At 41.1% G+C, this 19167-nt stretch overlaps 1 protein-coding gene across 1 annotated transcript; it reads left to right on the top strand.

The window, feature by feature from the left end:
• The first annotated feature begins 9 nt into the window (after positions 1-9).
• On the top strand, positions 10-18917 carry papolg (poly(A) polymerase gamma). The gene is made up of 24 exons (XM_085478400.1): positions 10-366; positions 1067-1225; positions 1527-1593; positions 2858-2939; positions 4907-5016; positions 5119-5172; positions 5391-5502; positions 5617-5706; positions 7640-7778; positions 7872-7944; positions 9803-9923; positions 10041-10125; positions 10780-10833; positions 12090-12209; positions 12298-12407; positions 13443-13564; positions 13639-13796; positions 13922-14082; positions 14273-14463; positions 14541-14624; positions 14729-14788; positions 14874-14977; positions 15113-15213; positions 16455-18917. Exons 1-24 carry the CDS (start codon positions 350-352, stop codon positions 16628-16630), a joined length of 2550 nt encoding a protein of 849 aa, XP_085334526.1. The 5' UTR covers positions 10-349; the 3' UTR covers positions 16631-18917.
• Positions 18918-19167: the final 250 nt, after the last annotated feature.

Genomic DNA, 19167 nt, shown 5'->3' on the forward strand with positions numbered 1-19167 from the left:
GTGCCTTCTGCTCAGCGTGCTGCACGCAGTTGTCTCAGCAAACACCGTCACATTTGTAATTTGGGGTTCAAAAAATTCCATATAACATTTGGACGTGTGTTTAGCTGATAGAAACCGAAACGTCCTTGCTTTTTGCGGATTAATTAGATATAAATATTCTTTCAGAGACACGAACCGATATGTTCACACATAAGAACTAATTCCGGTTCACTGGGAAGCTTTGAACTGCTTTCTGGAAAGTGACCATTGTTGTAATCAGGTCGAGGCTGTTATCATTTCCACTTGCTGACTTTCTTTGTGTTTTTTACGGATTTGCAGCAGAAAAACAGCGCAAGCTTTTTAGAGTGTCATGAAAGAAATGTCAAGGTAAGTTATGCATGTGACACATTTTTTCCTCATGAATGATTTTGCCCGCGTTTAAGACTATTCTGAAGAATAGGCTAAAGGCTAACGTTAGCAAACTGTCACAACAAGGCCTGCAGCCTTCGGTTGCTGGCTGTCCCGCTTTGTCGCTGGTGGGAAACTGCAGAGTAAATGTGTCAAAATACCCGCATAGTTTCCACTTGTTGGTTTTATTTGGGAAAATGACAACTTTTAAAATGTCTTTCTGTCGAGTCGTTACTTAAACCAATTCTTCCGTAGCATCCGGCTAACGTTTTGCCAACTTGCTAAATTAGCCAAATTGTTAGCTTCCCGTCGTGTTTGTAGCATCTCTGCTAACGCTCGCACGCTGTAAGGAGAGGTTGAATAGTGGCACTTTTTAAATTTGCTGTCTTGGTCAACTCGCTTTCCAAGTTCGACATTGCACACAACTATGGATTTAAAGCTTGCTGTGTGTGGGAGATGTGATTTAATCAGGTTGCTGTCTGTGGAGTGTTTACACAGTATAGTGTTCGCGGCAACAGAACAAGCTAACTGCAAAACCCGACTGGTGTTTATTAAAGTCTTGTTAACGCGTTGGGGAATGGTTCATGTCTTGTTCTTACTGAGCTTGAAACTTAAAAAAAGTGTGCTAAGTGGTGGTGTAGTATCTGCTTTTTGATCTGTTGTACCACGTTTATCGCAGCACCATGCCTAGTGGGCAGCAGCCTCAGAAACACTATGGCATCACCTCTGCGATTAGCCTCGCGCCCCCACGAGAAATAGACCACCACTACACCAAGAAGCTCTGCGATGCAATGAAACCTTTTGGAGTGTTTGAAGATGAAGAAGAACTCAACCATAGGTGAGGAATGCATGTTCTCTCTCCCTCTTTCTTTGTTAATAATATACCAATCACCACAATACAGTTTTTGAATATGTTGATTACAAACCTATGATTTGAAGAGCTATAAGCATTTAGACTAAGCCTCTCTGATATCTATTGTCTGCATTTTATTTGATGTGCACATTAACTAAGTGAATGTACATGGGCATGTAAACTCTTAGGACAGGTGACCTTGTGAAAATCATTTTCACTCTCTCAATGAATTTGTGGAAATGAAGGATTGTGAAAGAAGTGTCAGCTAAAAAGTCTTTCTTTTCAGACTTGCAGTTCTTGGGAAGCTGAATAACTTTGTTAAAGAATGGATTGCAGAGATCAGTGAGTTAAAGGTAGGTTCTGCTTGGGAAGCTGAATGATTTCTAACCCTATTACCAGTTTCCACCCCCAGAGTTCATTTTATGGTCATGCTGAACTGAGATTTACGGTCCCAAAAATTTGTCTGCCTGTTTGCGCATCTCTGTTTGGGGGTTGTTCACCCACCCCAAACCTACTGTCCTAAATCATATTTGCTTCCACACACTCCTCCAAAGTCCTGATTGCCTGTCGCTGGAAGTGGGTGATGTGTCATCCTACTCTTGATTAGTTGACAAGTGGGCCAGAATAGAGAAGGGAGCAACAGTGGAGTTCGCTGGGAACGGGTGAACTGTGGAAAAAGAATTCGAAGATAAAAAGAAAAAAAATACAGCATGAAATACACAGACCCTAGCTACTGTAGGCACTACTTTTTTTCTTTTCTTTTTTTTTAACATTTGGTTTCACTTCAGCTCTTTGTGCATCAGAAGTTTGATCTTCTCTGTTTCTGGAGGAACAACAATCTTACAAGCAAGAGTGGCCCACAGATCAATTCTACCACATACTCTGTACACTACCTCCACTACGCTGATGACAAACCTGTCTGCAGGCCTGGAGTGGACAGTGACCGCACCACCACCACTGGGCCATAAATCCCATTTAAGACTAGGGCTGTTCTACTGTCTAATGCTTGTTTTTGTTTTTTGTTTTTTTAACTGTTTATTGAGTTAGGCAAAATTTTTGCAGAGTTTTACAGAATTTCCCACTCTCTATAGTTGTGTGACATTAATTATTGGATTAACAGGGGAAAGCGCTCAATTGAAATGAGCTTTATCAACAATGCATGAGTATCACTGCAGATGTCCATGTGTTTAGCACTTTATTTGTGACCCCACAGAAACACTGTGCTACAGACACACCAACTACGCAAGCACCCTTTAAAGAATAAATAACAGGTGTCTATTGAACCAGCAGAGTATAATCTTTGCTTTAAAGTTTCCTCGTCCACAAATATGCAGAGCCATATGACGACATCCACATGCCTGCCAATTTTTGTGACTACTCAGCTGCACTACAAAATAATAAATACCTGTGCAGTAAAGCACAAATGGTCTTTGGTGTCTGCATCTCTCTACGTTTCCAACCAAGTGTATTCCCCGTCTTGTGTGAAGATGATGGGGCTTAGTGCTTTATGAAGTGTTTAATCTTAAACTGTCTAATCAGACACTAAAGTGACACTAACACTTTCTTCTGTTTTTTTAAAAGTCATACTGACTTCAGTTTCTTATCTCTGCTCTACAGAACCTTCCACCATCAGCTATTAGCTGTGTTGGGGGCAAGATATTTACATTTGGTTCATACCGACTTGGAGTGCACACAAAAGGTATGTGTATCTGTTACTCTAATAATTTAACATCTTGTCAACGTGAAACCTGTAGTGTATGATGATTGGCTGGTTCTTTTGGCACAAAAAGAGCGTGTTAGCTGAGCATTATTACCACCTATTGCAGAACCCTGTACAAGCAGGTGTGCAACATTGTTTTTGAAAAGCTCAGCTCTCCCTGACGGCACTGAAACACAAGGCTGTCGCTGTCATTGTCATGTTCCTGTGCTATTGAGTGGTTTTGAAAAGGCTAGTTTTGGGGTCAGAAAACTGGGTAAACAAACACTGGTGTGAATGTGGTTTGAGTCTGCCATTGTTTTAAACAGCTGGCCAGTGTGACAAAAGGGTAAAATCTTTATTTAAATACAAGAGTATAATAGTGATTTGCACTCTTCTCATTTTTTAAAGTTACCTGGTTAGCATGTAAACTTTGCAGTATTTTATATTTCAACCTTTTGCTTTCTCGGACAGAATATATTATATATTGATATATAATAATAATAATGATAATAATAATAATAATGGATACTTTATTGATCCCCATGGGGAAATTACTTGTTTTTCTCTGCATTTGACCCATTCACTCTGTGAAGCAGTGGGCAGCCCACTAAGCAGGCGCCCGGGGAGCAGTGTGTAGGGACGGTACCTTGCTCAGGGGTACCTCAGGGTAGCCGTTAAGTGGATTCGAACCGCCGACCTTCCGATCATGGGGCGACCACTTTACCTACTGAGCTATCCCTGCCCCACATTATATATTATATATTATAATATATTATATATATATTATATATTATTGTAATTGTAAATATTTTTCTTAGTAATGAGCAATCAGATATTGCAAAACTGCAAATGAAGTTCTTTGTCTTTCATTTCAGTAATTTTAGTTGCTGCGGAATGAAAATGTAGTGCAAACATGCTGTCATTAAAAACCTGCGATGTCACGTATGACAGCCTGATCTGTATTACAGTTTAGTCCAACTTAATGCAATCACGTGTGAACTACTGTTATGCATTGGTGTTTTAATGTGAGACAGCAGTTACCAGTCCTGTGTGAGATAATGAGCTGTTATGGTCACAAACATTGCAGCATCGCGTACCCAAGTTCCACCATCCTGAGCAAATTTGGAGATAGTTCTGTTAAGCTAAGGGTGCACAGTGTGTTTGATTTTGTTTTGGTTTTGTTTGTTTTTCCATCTTGGGATCTTCGTAGAATTCTATTGTAGATTTCTTCTATTTTACTGCCATATGACACTTTCAAATCATGTATCACATCAATCTCATGTCTCACTCTTATAAAAGTGTTACAAAAATGTTTTCCCAACTTCCTTCCACACACCTACAGTTGCCTCTGCTGACTTTACTAGAAAAAAAACCAATAGCACCATCAAGTAGACTGAGAAAGCAACGGATTTTATTATTGTAGTGCTAAAATTCAATTTATATTTGAAATTTGTGTAATAAACAGAGGAAGGGCATTGCTGTTCGACAAACTGATGCGACAGTTTCTGTTATGCTGGCCACAAATTGTCTCTTAAGTGATTCAAAAATTCCAACTGTTTATCAAAACATTTTCATCAACATGGTCAATATTTAAACTCCTTTGTTAAAAATCTGCTCAGGTTTGAATGTTCCCTGTGTGTTCTTCCTTTCTAGTCCCCTTGGCAGGTTTTTTTTCCCCTCATGTAAATGTTCAGTAATTTAGTCACCTTGAACATTGCTACTTCCTCTAAACCCATAACATTTTCTACACTAAACATGAGCAGTCATTAGGCCTGTTGTGCTCAATAGTTGCAGAACTTCTTTGGATGTTTACATACCTAGTTTAGTATTTCCTAAGTCTGTGCTTTAAACCATAACGTTTTATCATGTAATCTTGACTGAATCAACTTTACTATCATTTGATTCATCAACCCTTTATCCTGCTGATCAATCCAGATGACACTGATCAAAGTAACTCCTCCTTACAGGAGCTGATATTGATGCCTTATGTGTGGCTCCACGGCATGTAGAAAGAACAGACTTTTTCCAGTCTTTCTTTGAGAAATTGAAACAGCATGAAGAGATTAAAGATCTCAGGGTAAGTCTTGTTGACACAGCGGGGGGGGCAGACTGACCTACAGTGTCCTCAGATGTCCTTTGTTGTTGATGAGGCCTCTTGTTTGTTCTCTACTCCCTCAAGGCTGTTGAGGATGCTTTTGTACCAGTGATAAAATTCAAATTTGATGGAATTGAGGTGAGTTTCATTGTCACCCAAATGATAATCATGATTACATCAGTGCATGCATACTGATTAAAGTAAACTAATTACACTACTGTGTTGGTAACATGCTTGCTGCAGGGTACTTTGTGCCATGTTGCTTTGGTCATGTTTCCCATTTCAACAAGTATGAAGGGTTAATCCCATGACGCAAACATTTTTATCTCTAATGTTTTATGTCTCTGTGTGAGCAGATTGACCTGCTTTTTGCCAGATTGGCCTTACAATCCATTCCAGACAACCTGGACCTGAGGGGAGACTCCATCTTGAGAAACTTGGACATTCGATGTATCCGCAGCCTTAATGGTGCGCTCAGTGGTCACTGCTGATCTGAGGCTTTAAGTTAAAACTGACACATCTCCAAAGTTTTCCTAATGGTAATTTCCACAACTGTAACACTGCCTTTTTTTTTTCTTACAGGTTGTCGAGTAACTGATGAAATTTTGTACCTGGTGCCGAACAAAGAGAACTTCAGACTGACACTGAGAGCCATCAAACTCTGGGCAAAACGTATGTGTGCTTGCACTTTCTATGTGTTTGCCGTTGTTTGCGTTTATTGTATTTATTTGCACTTGGGTTGTGTATCCTGTATAGAGGTTTAGGACGTGGCGTCATGCACACATCGCTTGAGAGCTGCCATATTGGCCATAATAAGCGTTAGCAATCATGTCTAATTACTCAAGTAGTTTAAATAGAAATTGGATACAGGCATCAAATAAACAGTATAATGGCGTAACAAATATAAGTTACTTGAATTTTTAAAATCACCAGTGTTTGTTTGAAACAATATTTGACTATTTAAAATTTTTACATGTATTATCTCGTTTTGTTTTTTTTTTTAAATTTATTTTATTATTATTATCTTCATCTGCCTTCTTCACCACTACACTCAGCTTCTCACCCTCCTCATCTTAAGCTTCACTCCTGAGTTGAAGTTAAATGGTAAATGGCCTGTATTTATATAGCGCTTTACTTAGTCCCTAAGGAGCCCAGAGCGCTTTACACTACATTCAGTTATCCACCCATTCACACACTGGTGATGGCAGCTACATTGTAGCCACAGCCACCCTGGGGCGCACTGACAGAGGCGAGGCTGCCGGACACTGGCGCCACCGGGCCCTCTGACCACCACCAGTAGGCAACGGGTGAAGTGTCTTGCCCAAGGACACAACGACCGAGACTGTCAGAGCCGGGGCTCGAACCGGCAACCTTCCGATTACAAGACTAACTGCCAACGATCGCCCCAAGTTAGGGTTATAACATGAGTAATCCTATGTGAACAAACTTAGTTTAATCTCTATATTGTTGCAATTGGTTAACGGTACCAGATCAGACATGTGACCCTCCCGTTTCTGGACAGCTGACAAGAGATGGCTAAACAACAATATAACATCACAAGCTAACATCATGCCAGCTAACATTAGACTCTAGCGTCCAAAGACTTTTAACTGCTTTCCCTCTGATCAAAACTTTGATTACATTCTCAAATCACCAGAGTTTATGTTCTAAGTTCGAATCTGCCCACATAAGATCCAAAGTTTCAGGAACAACCATAAATGGCAGCAAACAGGAAATAACAGCAGCACTTACTGACGGAAAATTACAGATATCCTCAACAATTCATCTCAGTGTGACTGTCGTTAATCAGAAATGAGCTACGTTGACCCATTGATAATGTAAGGGATAATGCACAGAGAGGTGCCAATATCAATATCGTGGTCCACTTGATCCAGTGACTACAGTCCAGTAACTAGAGTTTGTTACCCATCTTGACACAAAATACTGATATACAAGTCGACAAAAGTTTGAATGTTTATCTCGTTCAATATAATGTTTGATATAAATCGTGTGGTGTGATGTTGGGGAGAACGCCAGGAGAGGGGAAGTTAACATCCATCTTCAGCTCTTCGCTGCCAAGTTTCTCCACATAACGAGCAAGATGCTTGTCACAAAGTGTTTCACTTCCTCTGAGAGAGTATATACACTTGTTTGTTTATTCATAGCTGCTATAGTGTGTCTCATCTATATGTGGTGTAGGTTTTTCACTATGTTTCAGGCTAATTACATGTCCGAAATGGCCGATAAGTTAATGCCACGTGGTAAGCGGTCACGTGTCTGCAAATCCTTTATGTAAACATTTGTGTTTACTATCACATAAGGCCAGAGGGGCCGATGGCGCGATATGGCAGCCTGGCTTCTGTCAGTCTGCCCAGGGCAGCTGTGGCTACAACTGTAGCTGCCTCCACCAGTGTGTGAATGTGAGAGTGAATGAATAGTGGCATTGTAAAGCGCTTTGGGTGCCTTGAAAAGCGCTATATAGATCCAATTTTTTATTATTATTACTACAAAAGCGCTCCTCCTGTTTTTCTCACATGTCAGTGTATAACTCAGAGTGGTTAGTGATGCTCTTCTCAATAACCTGTAACATTTCCTGTGGCTGCAGGTCGAGGAATCTACTCCAACATGCTGGGCTTTCTGGGTGGAGTGTCATGGGCTATGTTGGTAGCCAGGACCTGCCAGCTCTACCCCAACGCTGTTGCTGCCACACTTGTCCATAAGTTCTTCTTGGTTTTCTCTAAATGGTGAGATTCTGCAACTTATCGTCTTCTGCTTTTTGGCAGCGTCTCACAGCCCAAATATATTTATTTACTGCATTCATTACCTTCCTTTTGTAGGGAGTGGCCGAATCCGGTGCTTTTGAAACAGCCTGAGGATAGTAATTTAAATTTGCCTGTGTGGGACCCGAGAGTGAGTATTACACCAGTGTTTTACCTTCTTATGGTATTGTTATGCCCTCTGTTTTGCACATGTATTGCTGTGTAGACACTGGTAAAGCTATCTGGATGGAGATGTGATAAGTTTGTTGGTGTGTTTTTTAAATTTGGCTCGACAGCTAGTGTGTAGGTACATTTCACATCTCTTATTTCATGTCTCCTCATCCCTATGTCCTCACGTGACCACGACATTGATTGGGTCCCACTCATGAGCTCCAGTGCTCTTAACTCTGCTCGGAGGAGGCCTCCCAGAGCAGAGCAGTTTGGAGGAAGGAAGACTTCCCACATGGACGTCTTGTCAGATAACACACCCCTACAATAGAAAGTGCATTAGATACAGAATAGAGCTGAAATCTTTTTTTATGGGAGTCTCATTTATTTTGGAGACTAAGCCCTTCGTACCTTCTAGCGCTAGTATACATATGGTAACCGTACCATAAGTGGTAGGGCTGAGTGGGGCAATGGTGTGTGTACAGAATATTTCAGGACATATTGAGACTTTTTTTTTTTGCAAATGTAACTCTGTTCTATCTTGTCAACCTCACAGAGCCATGGGAAATTACTTAAACTGAAGAAGACATTGAAGCTATTAATAAATGACTTGGATCTGTGTAAAAATAAAGAACATTTAATCAAACTTTCTCGGGATTTGAAAAAAATCTTTTCGTCTGAACATTTGTTGTTCCTGTGATAGTTTAGGTGGTTTTTAATGAACAGTATTTGGTGGTTTGGTGGCTTTTAAATGAACGTGGCCTCCTAATTTTGCGTTTTGATGTAAAAAAACAAATTGTTTTTGAATGTAAAATGACTGTAGGTGATCGCATCCTTACACCAGGGGGTGCTGCAGAGTTGATGAGAGGGGGTATTGAGCCTGTTCTCTTACAGTCAGAGCAGGAGCAGCTCGTCTCTTTCAGTCTTTTCCTTTTCCAGCTGTCATATGTTTGTTTTTATAACTTTGCTTATAAATCTCTTTTCAAACTAAATGCTTTTTGCCTTAATTGAAAACACTCAAGCCCTTTGTAACTACTGTGTCATGTTTATTGTGTGCCTTCAGCAATAAACACTTTTTAATTGCATATTGGTGTCCTTTCCGTTCAGTCACTTGGCGACTGCTGAGCTGTAGGCTGAAAATACCATTTAGATTTTATTCATGCCACATGTTTGTTTTACGCTGAGACATTCATCACAGTGTGGACTGTTAAAAGCACAAACTGTTTATTTCCTGGTGGTAAGTTGGCATTTGGCCGTAGGCCCTCCCCTCTCTCTTAAATACAGAAAAGCAAGTATCCAGTGTAAAACCAATCATATGCAGGATACTTAAGAATGTGTCCCACTTTTGTGACAGGCTAAATCCAGATTTGGTGATGCTTATCATGCAGCTGGTGTTAAGGCTCATTGTGCACATAAAATTTCAAGTGTTTTGTAATGCTGGCAAACATGAATAGCTCTCATTTGATGTTAAAGATTAGTTATGGCTCATAGCCTTTTTTTTTTTTTTTTTCCATTTTATTTTATTTATTTATTTATTTTTTGTTTTTTTAGAAATAGTTTCTTTAATTCCGCCATCCTCACATTGCCTGAGGGGAAAAAATGCAAATGAGGGAAATTTAAGGCAAGCAGAGTGAATTGGGATGTACTGTGTGGGTGGGTGGGATGTGTGTACCTTTAGCTTTATGTTGCTTGTGTGGGTGTGGGTTGTGGTGAAATTGATCTTCTCATTCAGCTCGGTGGGTGGAGTGCACTGACGCAACAGCTCCCTGATCTGCAGAGAACCCAACAAGAGTCCCCTGTGCTGCGTCTTTCCTTAATTAATCGACCTTTTTAAATTCTAGGTGAACCCAGCTGACAGATATCACCTGATGCCCATCATCACACCTGCCTATCCCCAGCAGAACTCCACATACAACGTCTCCACGTCTACACGTACCATCATGAGCGAGGAGTTCAAATACGGTAAAGAGTGAATCAGCAACGTAGCACTGCGAAGTCACTTCATCAGTGTTTTCCAATTTACACTGGGTGTACACGAGGGCTGAGTCATCAAATCCATCTTCGTTCTATCATGAACAGGTCTCAGCGTCACAGATGAGATTCTTCAGGGCAAAGCAGAGTGGTCCAAACTGTTTGAGCCGCCCAACTTTTTCCAAAAATACAAGTGAGTGCTCTGTCTGTGCTTTTGAAACCGCCTGAGGATAGCAATGTAAGTGTACCTGTGTGGGACACCCCTCCCCTTTGCTTTTTGCTTGTTCTACATTTTGAATTTGCCAGGTGCATATTTAAAAAAACACAAATGCTTTATGCAGCTGAAACAAACTAGTGCAACTTGCTCTACACCCCCCCCCCCCCAGCAAGTTATTGTTTCTGTGGTGTGGGCAAATTTGAGTCATTCTGTGGTCACTTAGGGTGACTCACTTTGTTTATGAATGTTCCTCCCACACGCAGTTTCTGCTGGCTTTCTGTTGGTGCTGCTCTGTTACTGGAGCTACAATGGTCACCTGAGTAGTGGTGGGACTGTCGATGCCCAAAAACTGTGGATTTTGCTCCTCGGTGTGGTATTGAGGATTGGTACAAGATCATTAAGACTGCACAGTAGTGCATCAGCAGACCAACACCAGTCTCTGTGAAAGCCTGAGGTCTTTCAGGACCTCTGGATTTATTATTTGCATAACTTCCATCCATTCTCTTCCGCTTATCCTTTTTAGGGTCGAGGGGGGGTGGAGTCTATCCCAGCTGTCTCAGGGCGAGAAGCAGGGTAAACTCTGACCATAACTTGTCTAACTTTATTTATTTTCTTCTTTTTTTGTGGCAGACATTACATTGTTCTCACTGCCAGTGCATCGACAGAAGAAAACCACTTGGAATGGTGAGTGTCAAAGATCAAGATCTAGTAGCTCAGGAGCTCTAAATCTGTAAATCACCATCAGCCATCATTGTCTTTGATATTAATTGATACATTTGAGCCTGCCAGTTTGCATGCCAGCTTAGTTTCATCTGTATTTACAGTCATGGTACAGGATCATCTATGTAAAGTGTGTATGAAAAAGGTGAATGTAGCTTCGGTGTGTGACTTTTGTTCTTTTTAAAACAAAAAGTGAAATTGTTTAGATGTATAGGTCTTCATCTAGAACCTCAGTAAACTCTTTCCTGATGAGTTTAGTCTCAGCAACTAGTGTCAGGTCTTATCGAAGACAGTATAATGATCATTTTTGTCCGATTAAGTCCAAAACAAGGATTTAGCAGGCCTAACTTGTGATTGTGAGCCCCATCCGGTTTCCTTAGGTTTCTCTGAGATTTGCGGCAAGAGCCAAAACACTCAGCTTGAAGCTTCAAAAACAGGCCTTCACTTAATGGGTGATGTTACAGTGACTATATCCAGCCATCGTATACAGTTTGTCCTGCACATCAGTTGGAAAACTGTACCAAGTGCACTGTAACTGGGCGATTTGCTTCATAGTGTAGTCGTCCTATTTCCCCCTGTTGCATTGCCACTGGGTGCCTGAGAAGTCTACCATTATGATTATGCTGCCGTTCACCATTCATAACGTACAATACGTCTCATACATGCACACAAAGGGGAAAAAAGCGTAGCAGCTGCAGCAAGAGTCACATTTATAACACACAGAAAAGTTTGTATGTTGACATGCAAACTTGTCATTAGTAGTATAACAGTCATTACTGTTATCCTGGGTCCACTGTCATGGGGTGCACATATTTGCGTCGTTCAGACCAGATTCATGGACGCGGAAAGTGTAATCGAGGCTGAGCAGTCAGAATTATTCTCCTGTTTTCTCTTATTTGATGAATCAGTGTTGCCACGTCACATACACGCCAACCTCAGAGCACGCAGGAGTCAGAGTGTAGATGTGTGCGCGCTGTGTTGCAAGCATAAGTTATCTGTGAAGAATTGACGGGAATCTGCAGCTTTGTAGGTTGAATTTAATGCGGCTCTCATGCATCAGATAAGTATAGATAAAAATCACCTTGATTGGTGAGGTATCACCTTTAACTGTGACCATCATCGATCGATGACATCATTGCCTGTCAGCACAGCCTTGTGGTGTACCCTCCCTGACCACGTCTTAATGTTGTTGTTTTTTTTGTTTGTTTTTTTTTCCCCAGGATCGGCCTGGTGGAGTCAAAGATCCGTGTTCTGGTGGGAAACCTGGAGAGGAACGAGTACATTACCCTGGCTCATGTAAACCCCCAGTCATTCCCGGGATCTAAAGAGAACCGGAACGAGTGAGTCCAGCTTCATCCACAGACGCTCAACCAGAACATCGAGACATATTCTAAGGGAGCGTGCTCTTTTTGTGTTTTTCTCCAACAGGAACGATTTTGTGTCGATGTGGTTTATTGGGATCATCTTTAAGAAGGTGGAGAATGCAGAGAGTGTGAACATAGACTTGACATATGACATCCAGTCTTTCACAGACACTGGTAGGTCTAACCTCACTCTGCGTTTTAAATGAGCTGAAGGAAAAATTGCTGCTAAATCTTTTCGAACATTCTAGGAAAAAGGACAATGGCTTGTTTTGTTCAGCATTAACATGTGCTCTACTTTAGTGTATATATCAGGGAAAACAGGTGAGTTTATAAATGAACTGAATGGAACTGCTGCAGAAAATACCTTTCCAAACATTTTAGCTCCTTTTTCCAAAGGTTTAGTTCAGATGTTTGTTGTTGAGGGTTTTTTTTAAAGGGATCCTATGAGATGTCCGTGTTGTGCTTAGTCTTTATAGTCTTTTCTATGTCCGCAGTTTGCAAAAGCTGAAGAGAGTAATGGTACCGAAGCGAAGGCAAAAAATGTTTTTACTGCTGCACCATATCTTACGGCAGTCCTTCCCAACAGAGCATACACACACTCTCTCCATCCTATCCACACAGAAACAGTCGTTTTATTTCCAGAATACACAAGTAGATTGTTTTTTGTTTGTTTTTTTTTAGCTAGGCTTTTGAGTCCTACTACTCAGATTCACACAGTGTGATGAATCATTCGTGCGGCTGTGTAACATACAGCTCTGAAACGTAAAGTTTCTGTATGAGTCAAACAAATCTGGTGGCTTTCAAAAGCGCAGGTGATGAGTTCAGTTCTCCACTGAAAATGGGCTGACGGCAAAGTAAAGTGGGGGGAGATGTTTTTGGGTTTGTTTGGTTTTTTATGGTTATTAAAAAATTTTAAAAAACACTAGTTTTTGCAACTTTAACAATCAATCATTTACTGTGGTTTATAGTGGTGTGTAGGTTGTGTGCTTCTGCTGCTGTAGTTATGTTGTTATGTTTAGTGTAAATGGAGTTTTAACATTAAAAAAAGGACACAAACATACCACAGATACATCTCGGGTGTTTCACTGAGTAAATTGGCAGAAATGACCGGAGCTTATTTGTATGATTTTTATATGTTTAACAAACATTTATATACACCTGTAGAGGTTGTCTGTCCTGTCAATGTTAACGTGACATTGTGCACATCAGTGTACAGACAAGCCAACAACATCAACATGCTGAAGGATGGGATGAAGATTGAAGCAACACATGTGAAGAAGAAGCAGCTCCATCAGTACCTGCCTCCTGAAGTGGTGCAGAAGAAAAAGAGAGTAAGATGTTGCTCTGCGATGCTTGTCTTGTTTTTAGGTTTGTTCTCCTCCTTAACAAATCTGTCCTCCCGCAGAGCATAGCAGAGTTGAACCGTAGTTCTAATGGTGGCAGCTCTAAGCGGCTCTCCCTCGACAGCAGTCACCTGGACAGCTCCAGAGACACAGACTCAGGGACTCCCTTTAACTCCCCGCCCAGCAAACCCTCCAAGCCTACATCTGACACAGACGACAGGTATGATGCACTACTTGTGTGTAATTTTTACTGTTAGTGTTGTCCTTTTTTTCCTAATCCCCTTTTACCTCATGAATACAGTTGTCTTCAAATTGTTGTCATGTTTTCTGCTCTTCATTTTGCAGCGTCAGTCCTCCTAAGCAGCTTTTTGTGGAGGGTTCTCCAGCACCTGTTGCAGCTGCTCCTCCTGCTGCTGCTCCTCCTGCTGCTGTTGCTGCTCCTCTTCCTGCTCCTGTTGCTGCTGCAGCTAAAGACCAGGGCATGTCCATCCCTGTTATTGGTACAAGTGAGTTAAAATAAAATCACACAGGGACTGTGTATAATGCATGTTTTACTTTGCTTCCTAACAGAAATGTCGATTTAAACTGCAATACTTTAATTAAGGAAATGCAGAAAGTGTTACTGTGCACTTGTTAAGTTGGTCTCTAACATGTCCTCTTTTGATTTCCCAACTCCATCACCTCCTCATCCTGAAGAACCTCCTCTTAAAGCAAAGCCTCCTTCCCCACCAGCCAGCAGCTCCATCACCAGCAGCACAAAGCCTACCGCCACCAGCAGCCCCAAAGAGGAGCCCAACGGCCTGGAGGACTCAGTCAACGGAGCTCCTTCCAAGAGACCGCACTCGCCCACACAAGAGGACCCGGCCAAGAGGCCAAAAAACACAGACGTAAGCATTTGGACAACTTATTGACATATTTAAAAGAATGGACCAGATGCTGACACTGTTGTGTTTTGCTGCTGCAGGTGGTGTCAAATGATGACGCTGCCTTCAAAGAACCATATCCACCCTCGTCTGACCCCCAAACACACGGAGAAGCATCCAGCATTGTAGGTGTTACTGCTGCTGTGTCTGCCTCTGTTAACTGTTAATAATAAAGGATTTTCTCAGTAATGTAAAGCAATAAAAACAAATTACATTTTCTCTTCGTTAGACTTCTCTTGCTGGATCAAAGGCAAAGCCCATTCCAACCATCGATACCTCAAGAACACAAGCAAGTTCTTTATCTTTACTTGTTAAATCACTTATTAAAAGACTTGAGGTGATTTCTAACACTGCTGTTGTTCTTCCTCCCTCAGAGACTTCCCAGCATGGAGCTGCCTGATGCCTCCTCGCCTCTCCCTGCCAGTAACAGCTGTCGTGTTGTGAAAAATTCCATTAAACTGGCCCTCAACCGCCACAAGTGAGTTTCATCAGTTATTTGTATGTATGGAGTTTTTCTCCCATCACATTTAGTAGTTGAAAGTGCTGCTTTCACTGATGCAATTCTGATGTGCTGTATGTGTTGTCCTGCTTGTTTTTCAACGTGTCTGTGCAGTATCACACCTCCCAAGCCGCCCGTGTTTGAGGACGCCCTCACCACAGACGCTCCTGCTGCCAGCGAGGAAAAGGGCATGTCCATTCCTGTGATTGGCTCAAGTGAGTATTTGTTTCAATAGCTTCTTTTCATAAAACTGCACATCATTAATTAGAAATCAAATAAATTACAAGCAACAAACAAACGGCAGCGATGTCCATAAGATTTTATTTATTTTTTTAATAAACCTGTAATAAAGTCACTGCTGCGTCCTGTCAGTTATCAGAGACTATATTTACCTTTCTTGTTTACTTTAAAAGGACAAGAGATTAATCACCCTGCGATCTGGTCATTTACAGGTCGGCAGAACAATCCGACACCTGTTTGAAAAACACTCATGGCATACTGCTGCCTGTGGAATATCAAAGAATTAATAGGGTCATATATCATCAATTGCATCAAATCATTTAATCAAGCTTCTGTAATCAAATTCTCCTGTGCTTTTATTTATTTATTTATTTATTTATTTATTTAATTTTATTTTAAAGAGCTAAATAACCCAGATGTGTGTTATCAGGGTTAGCAACCCTGGTTCTTGGATCAAAGACATGCCCTAAAGTAAAATGAACAACTCCTTTAAAAAGATCAACCTTTTTAATCAGATAAAAAAATGAGGTTAGGCAACTTCAACCAATTCTTTTATTTTTCAGCTCGCAGTAGCATTGGATTAAAGATTTTTCGACAAAATACTTATGAACCAGCATGTAATGGCTGGAGCAAACGCAGTAACAAACCCCAAAGCCGCACTACAGCACAGCATTTGTTTTAAATGGTAACCATCACCTCAGCCTACATTACCAGCAGCTGTCCTAGAATTAATTGTGACCTCCAGAACGGTGATCTTGCACTCATTTCTGAGTGATGCACACTACATTAGTTCAGATGTTTTTTCCATCGCGCCGCTCAGCTGTCGACTTTGGTGACGCGTCAGTGCTGCTAATCGCAAACCACACTCGTGCATCTGCAGTGCTGCTCACTACAGGTGTTCTTTAGCGACCTGCTGCGTTTCTGATTTGCCCCACTAAACACCACATTTTCCATATCATTTTAAAGTAAAAGCAGAGCTTTGTTTTGCTTTCCTTTACGATGTTGAGTTGGTCAAGTAAGATTTTACTCTTTGTGATCTATTAGATTGTATTGTGTGTATATAAGAAAGTGATTTTTTTTTTATCTTATCCATTAATGAAGATCCAAATGTATTGCATAATTTCTCCATTAGTTTGTTAGCACATGCTAAGCTAAGATACAATACAAAGGCTAGTGGAAAAACTCACCATTTCTGTCCCAATCTTTCTCTCTGTAGAACATGTGACATCCAAACATGTGGTGCCTCCCATCGGCAGCTCCATCCCCACGCTAGTGAGTCGAGTAGTCGACCCTCTGAACGGAGCAGCCTCCAAGAGACCCCACTCCCCATCGTCGGAGGAACAGGCCAAAAGGCTGAAAGAAACAGAAAAGGCCAGAATCCATATAGCTTGAACTGCCAACAAAGACTGGATTCACACAGATAACCGAGGTGAGGGGCTTTAAGTCAAGTCAAACACCGAGGACGTGACTTCACACAGGGACAGGCGGCGGCGTTCAGGTCAGTCAGTCTGAAGCGTGAAGCAGCACAGACACCTCACCTCAGACTTGGAGATTACAGTCTTGCCAGTGGATAGGGGATTCGGCCATTGCTGTCACACACTCACAGCCAGAGGGGAGTTTAACCCCCCTCCCGCAGTCTCGGAGATATGACACGAGAACTAAAGCAGCAGGTTTTTGTTCTTTTCTTTTCTTCTTCTTAACTCTGTGTTTAGAAATCTACACATTACAAGAGGAAAACATGCTGTCCTTCTATTTCATCGTCTCCTTTTTTCCAGTTTAAAAAAAAAAAAAGAAAAAAAAAAAGGCCCTGATCATTTATCAGCACTTGCTACACACATTTCTGGTGTATGCTGATTTTCTTTTACTCCTTCATTTTCTTTTGTCCTCAACAGAAACCTGTACAGTAAATGTTGATGTACATAACTTTTTTTTGTCTTAAAAAGGAGCAAAAGATCACCGTTAAAACTTTTGACCATTCTATTGTAGTTTTATCTAAAAATGGGGAAAAAAAGTATATTAAAAAAAATGTAATTTTTCTTTGTTTTCTCTACTGCTTGTCCAAAAACAAACTGTCCAGTGCCCTGGATATCTTCAGTAGATACTGCATAGGTTGCAGGGAGGGTTTAATGAGGGTGTGCTTGGATGTGACTGGATACTAAAACCACAGCTCATTGGACCAGCATGGACTCCAGGTGTAGGCGCGCAAATGATCTTGGGCAACACAAGAGCTTCTCAGGGGCTGGTAAGGGCAAGAAAATGTTGTCATGACAACAGGAACGGTCACCAGAACCATATCAAAGTGCCACAGACGCTTATAGTTCTATTTGTCTGAGCTTCAGTGTCGCACCCGTCCGTCTCTGATTGGACAAGAAGGCTGACTTTTTCTGCTCACGTTCGTTCAATCCCTAGATGTCAGAAAAGTGTCCCGACACAAAAAAGTGAGCGTTGAACGGTTTAGACACCGCCCCCCCCTCCCCCGAAGTGCTTTCTATGTCTGTGATTGGCTGATTGTCTGACACGTAGTAATTTCGCTCTAGTCCATCAGGAGGACTAAACAAAATGTTTGGAAATACTGCTTGACCCCCTCCCAAACACACACACACCCCTCCACCTGTTCACTGTGGTCTGGTTTTGCTTGTGAAGTGTGATCCTTATAAAAACCAGGTCCCGGTTGTGAGTGCATTTCATGTCCTTTTGGGAAGTTTGTGGTGCTTTGTGACAAGAAAAAAAAAACCCAACAAAACAAAAAAGATGGTTCGAAGCTTTTTGAAGAGTTGTGAGTGTATGCATGCATATCTGGTTGACTGTGTGTGAGCGTGCATGCATAGATGGCTGTGTTTATGTGTTGGAGAGAGACAAAATTCCCTTCTATATGGGTGTTAACCCTCTGCGCCTCCTGTGGAGGTTCTTAAAAGGCATCTCCTGGGGCCACTAGTGGCAGTGGTGGTGGTGAGGAGAGGGGTCGGGAGATAACTACTTTCTTGCCTTGCCTTGCCCAACCCTCCATCTTGAAGCTGGGTGTCTTTGCATTTGATTTCAGTACAGAGGATATATAAATATAAACATAGTAAAGTGTAAAGCGATGCTAATGGGGCGCCCTCTTCATTGGAGCAGGTTGACAGTTGGGACATAGGCTTTCTAGCATCAGTTTCCCCAACTAAATGTACAGAGAACAGTTTTTTTTCCAAAAGGCATATTCTTCATTATTTGGGGGTTTTCTTATCACTTTATTTATATTTGCATATTTGTACCATGTGATTTTTTTTTTTTTTTCTTTTTGATTTTTTTCTTATTTTTTAAATAGCATTCATAGCAGGTAGGTCTTTTGAATCTGCACCACTCTGTTTCAGACAACTCATGTTTTACTGTTCAGAAACATTTAACAAAACAGGTCGTTTAGATGTTTGTTTCTAAAAATGTATTGAAAGGGTATTTTTGTATGTGTTTATCACTTCCTTTAAACAACTGTACACCTATTAAACCCCTAAAAACAATGTGCTGTCTGTGGTTTGGTTTGTTTTTTCCTCAATTTTATAATTACACCTATGACAACGCCGTAATGGGAGCGATGGGATTGGATGATAACTGATGTGCCGTGTTTGATTTCCTGGAAATGTTTATCGTTGAAGTAAAAAAATGTCTTCTAGGAATTAATAAATGAGAGCCAGTAACTATACAATCCAGTCTGTTTGTGTGCAATGGGGAAGAAAGCCAAAGCAGGTCAGGGAGCAGATGAGCTGAAGGGGCCAAGGTTACAGTAGTTAACTAAAAAAATCATTAGATTGGGGGGGGGGGACACAATTTCCTAAATCTTTCCTCTGGCAACTACCCCATACGATTGTTGTTGTTGTTATTATTATTATTTTTTACATCTAATATAACAACTGAACTGGATTGTCAAAAATGAAATCAAAACTAATTAGAAAATA

This window comes from Copadichromis virginalis, linkage group LG13 (assembly GCF_057382275.1).
Source record: "Copadichromis virginalis isolate Kocher_CV1m ecotype Utaka linkage group LG13, C_Virginalis_male_GT1.1, whole genome shotgun sequence".
In the NCBI taxonomy this organism is placed as follows: domain Eukaryota; kingdom Metazoa; phylum Chordata; class Actinopteri; order Cichliformes; family Cichlidae; genus Copadichromis; species Copadichromis virginalis.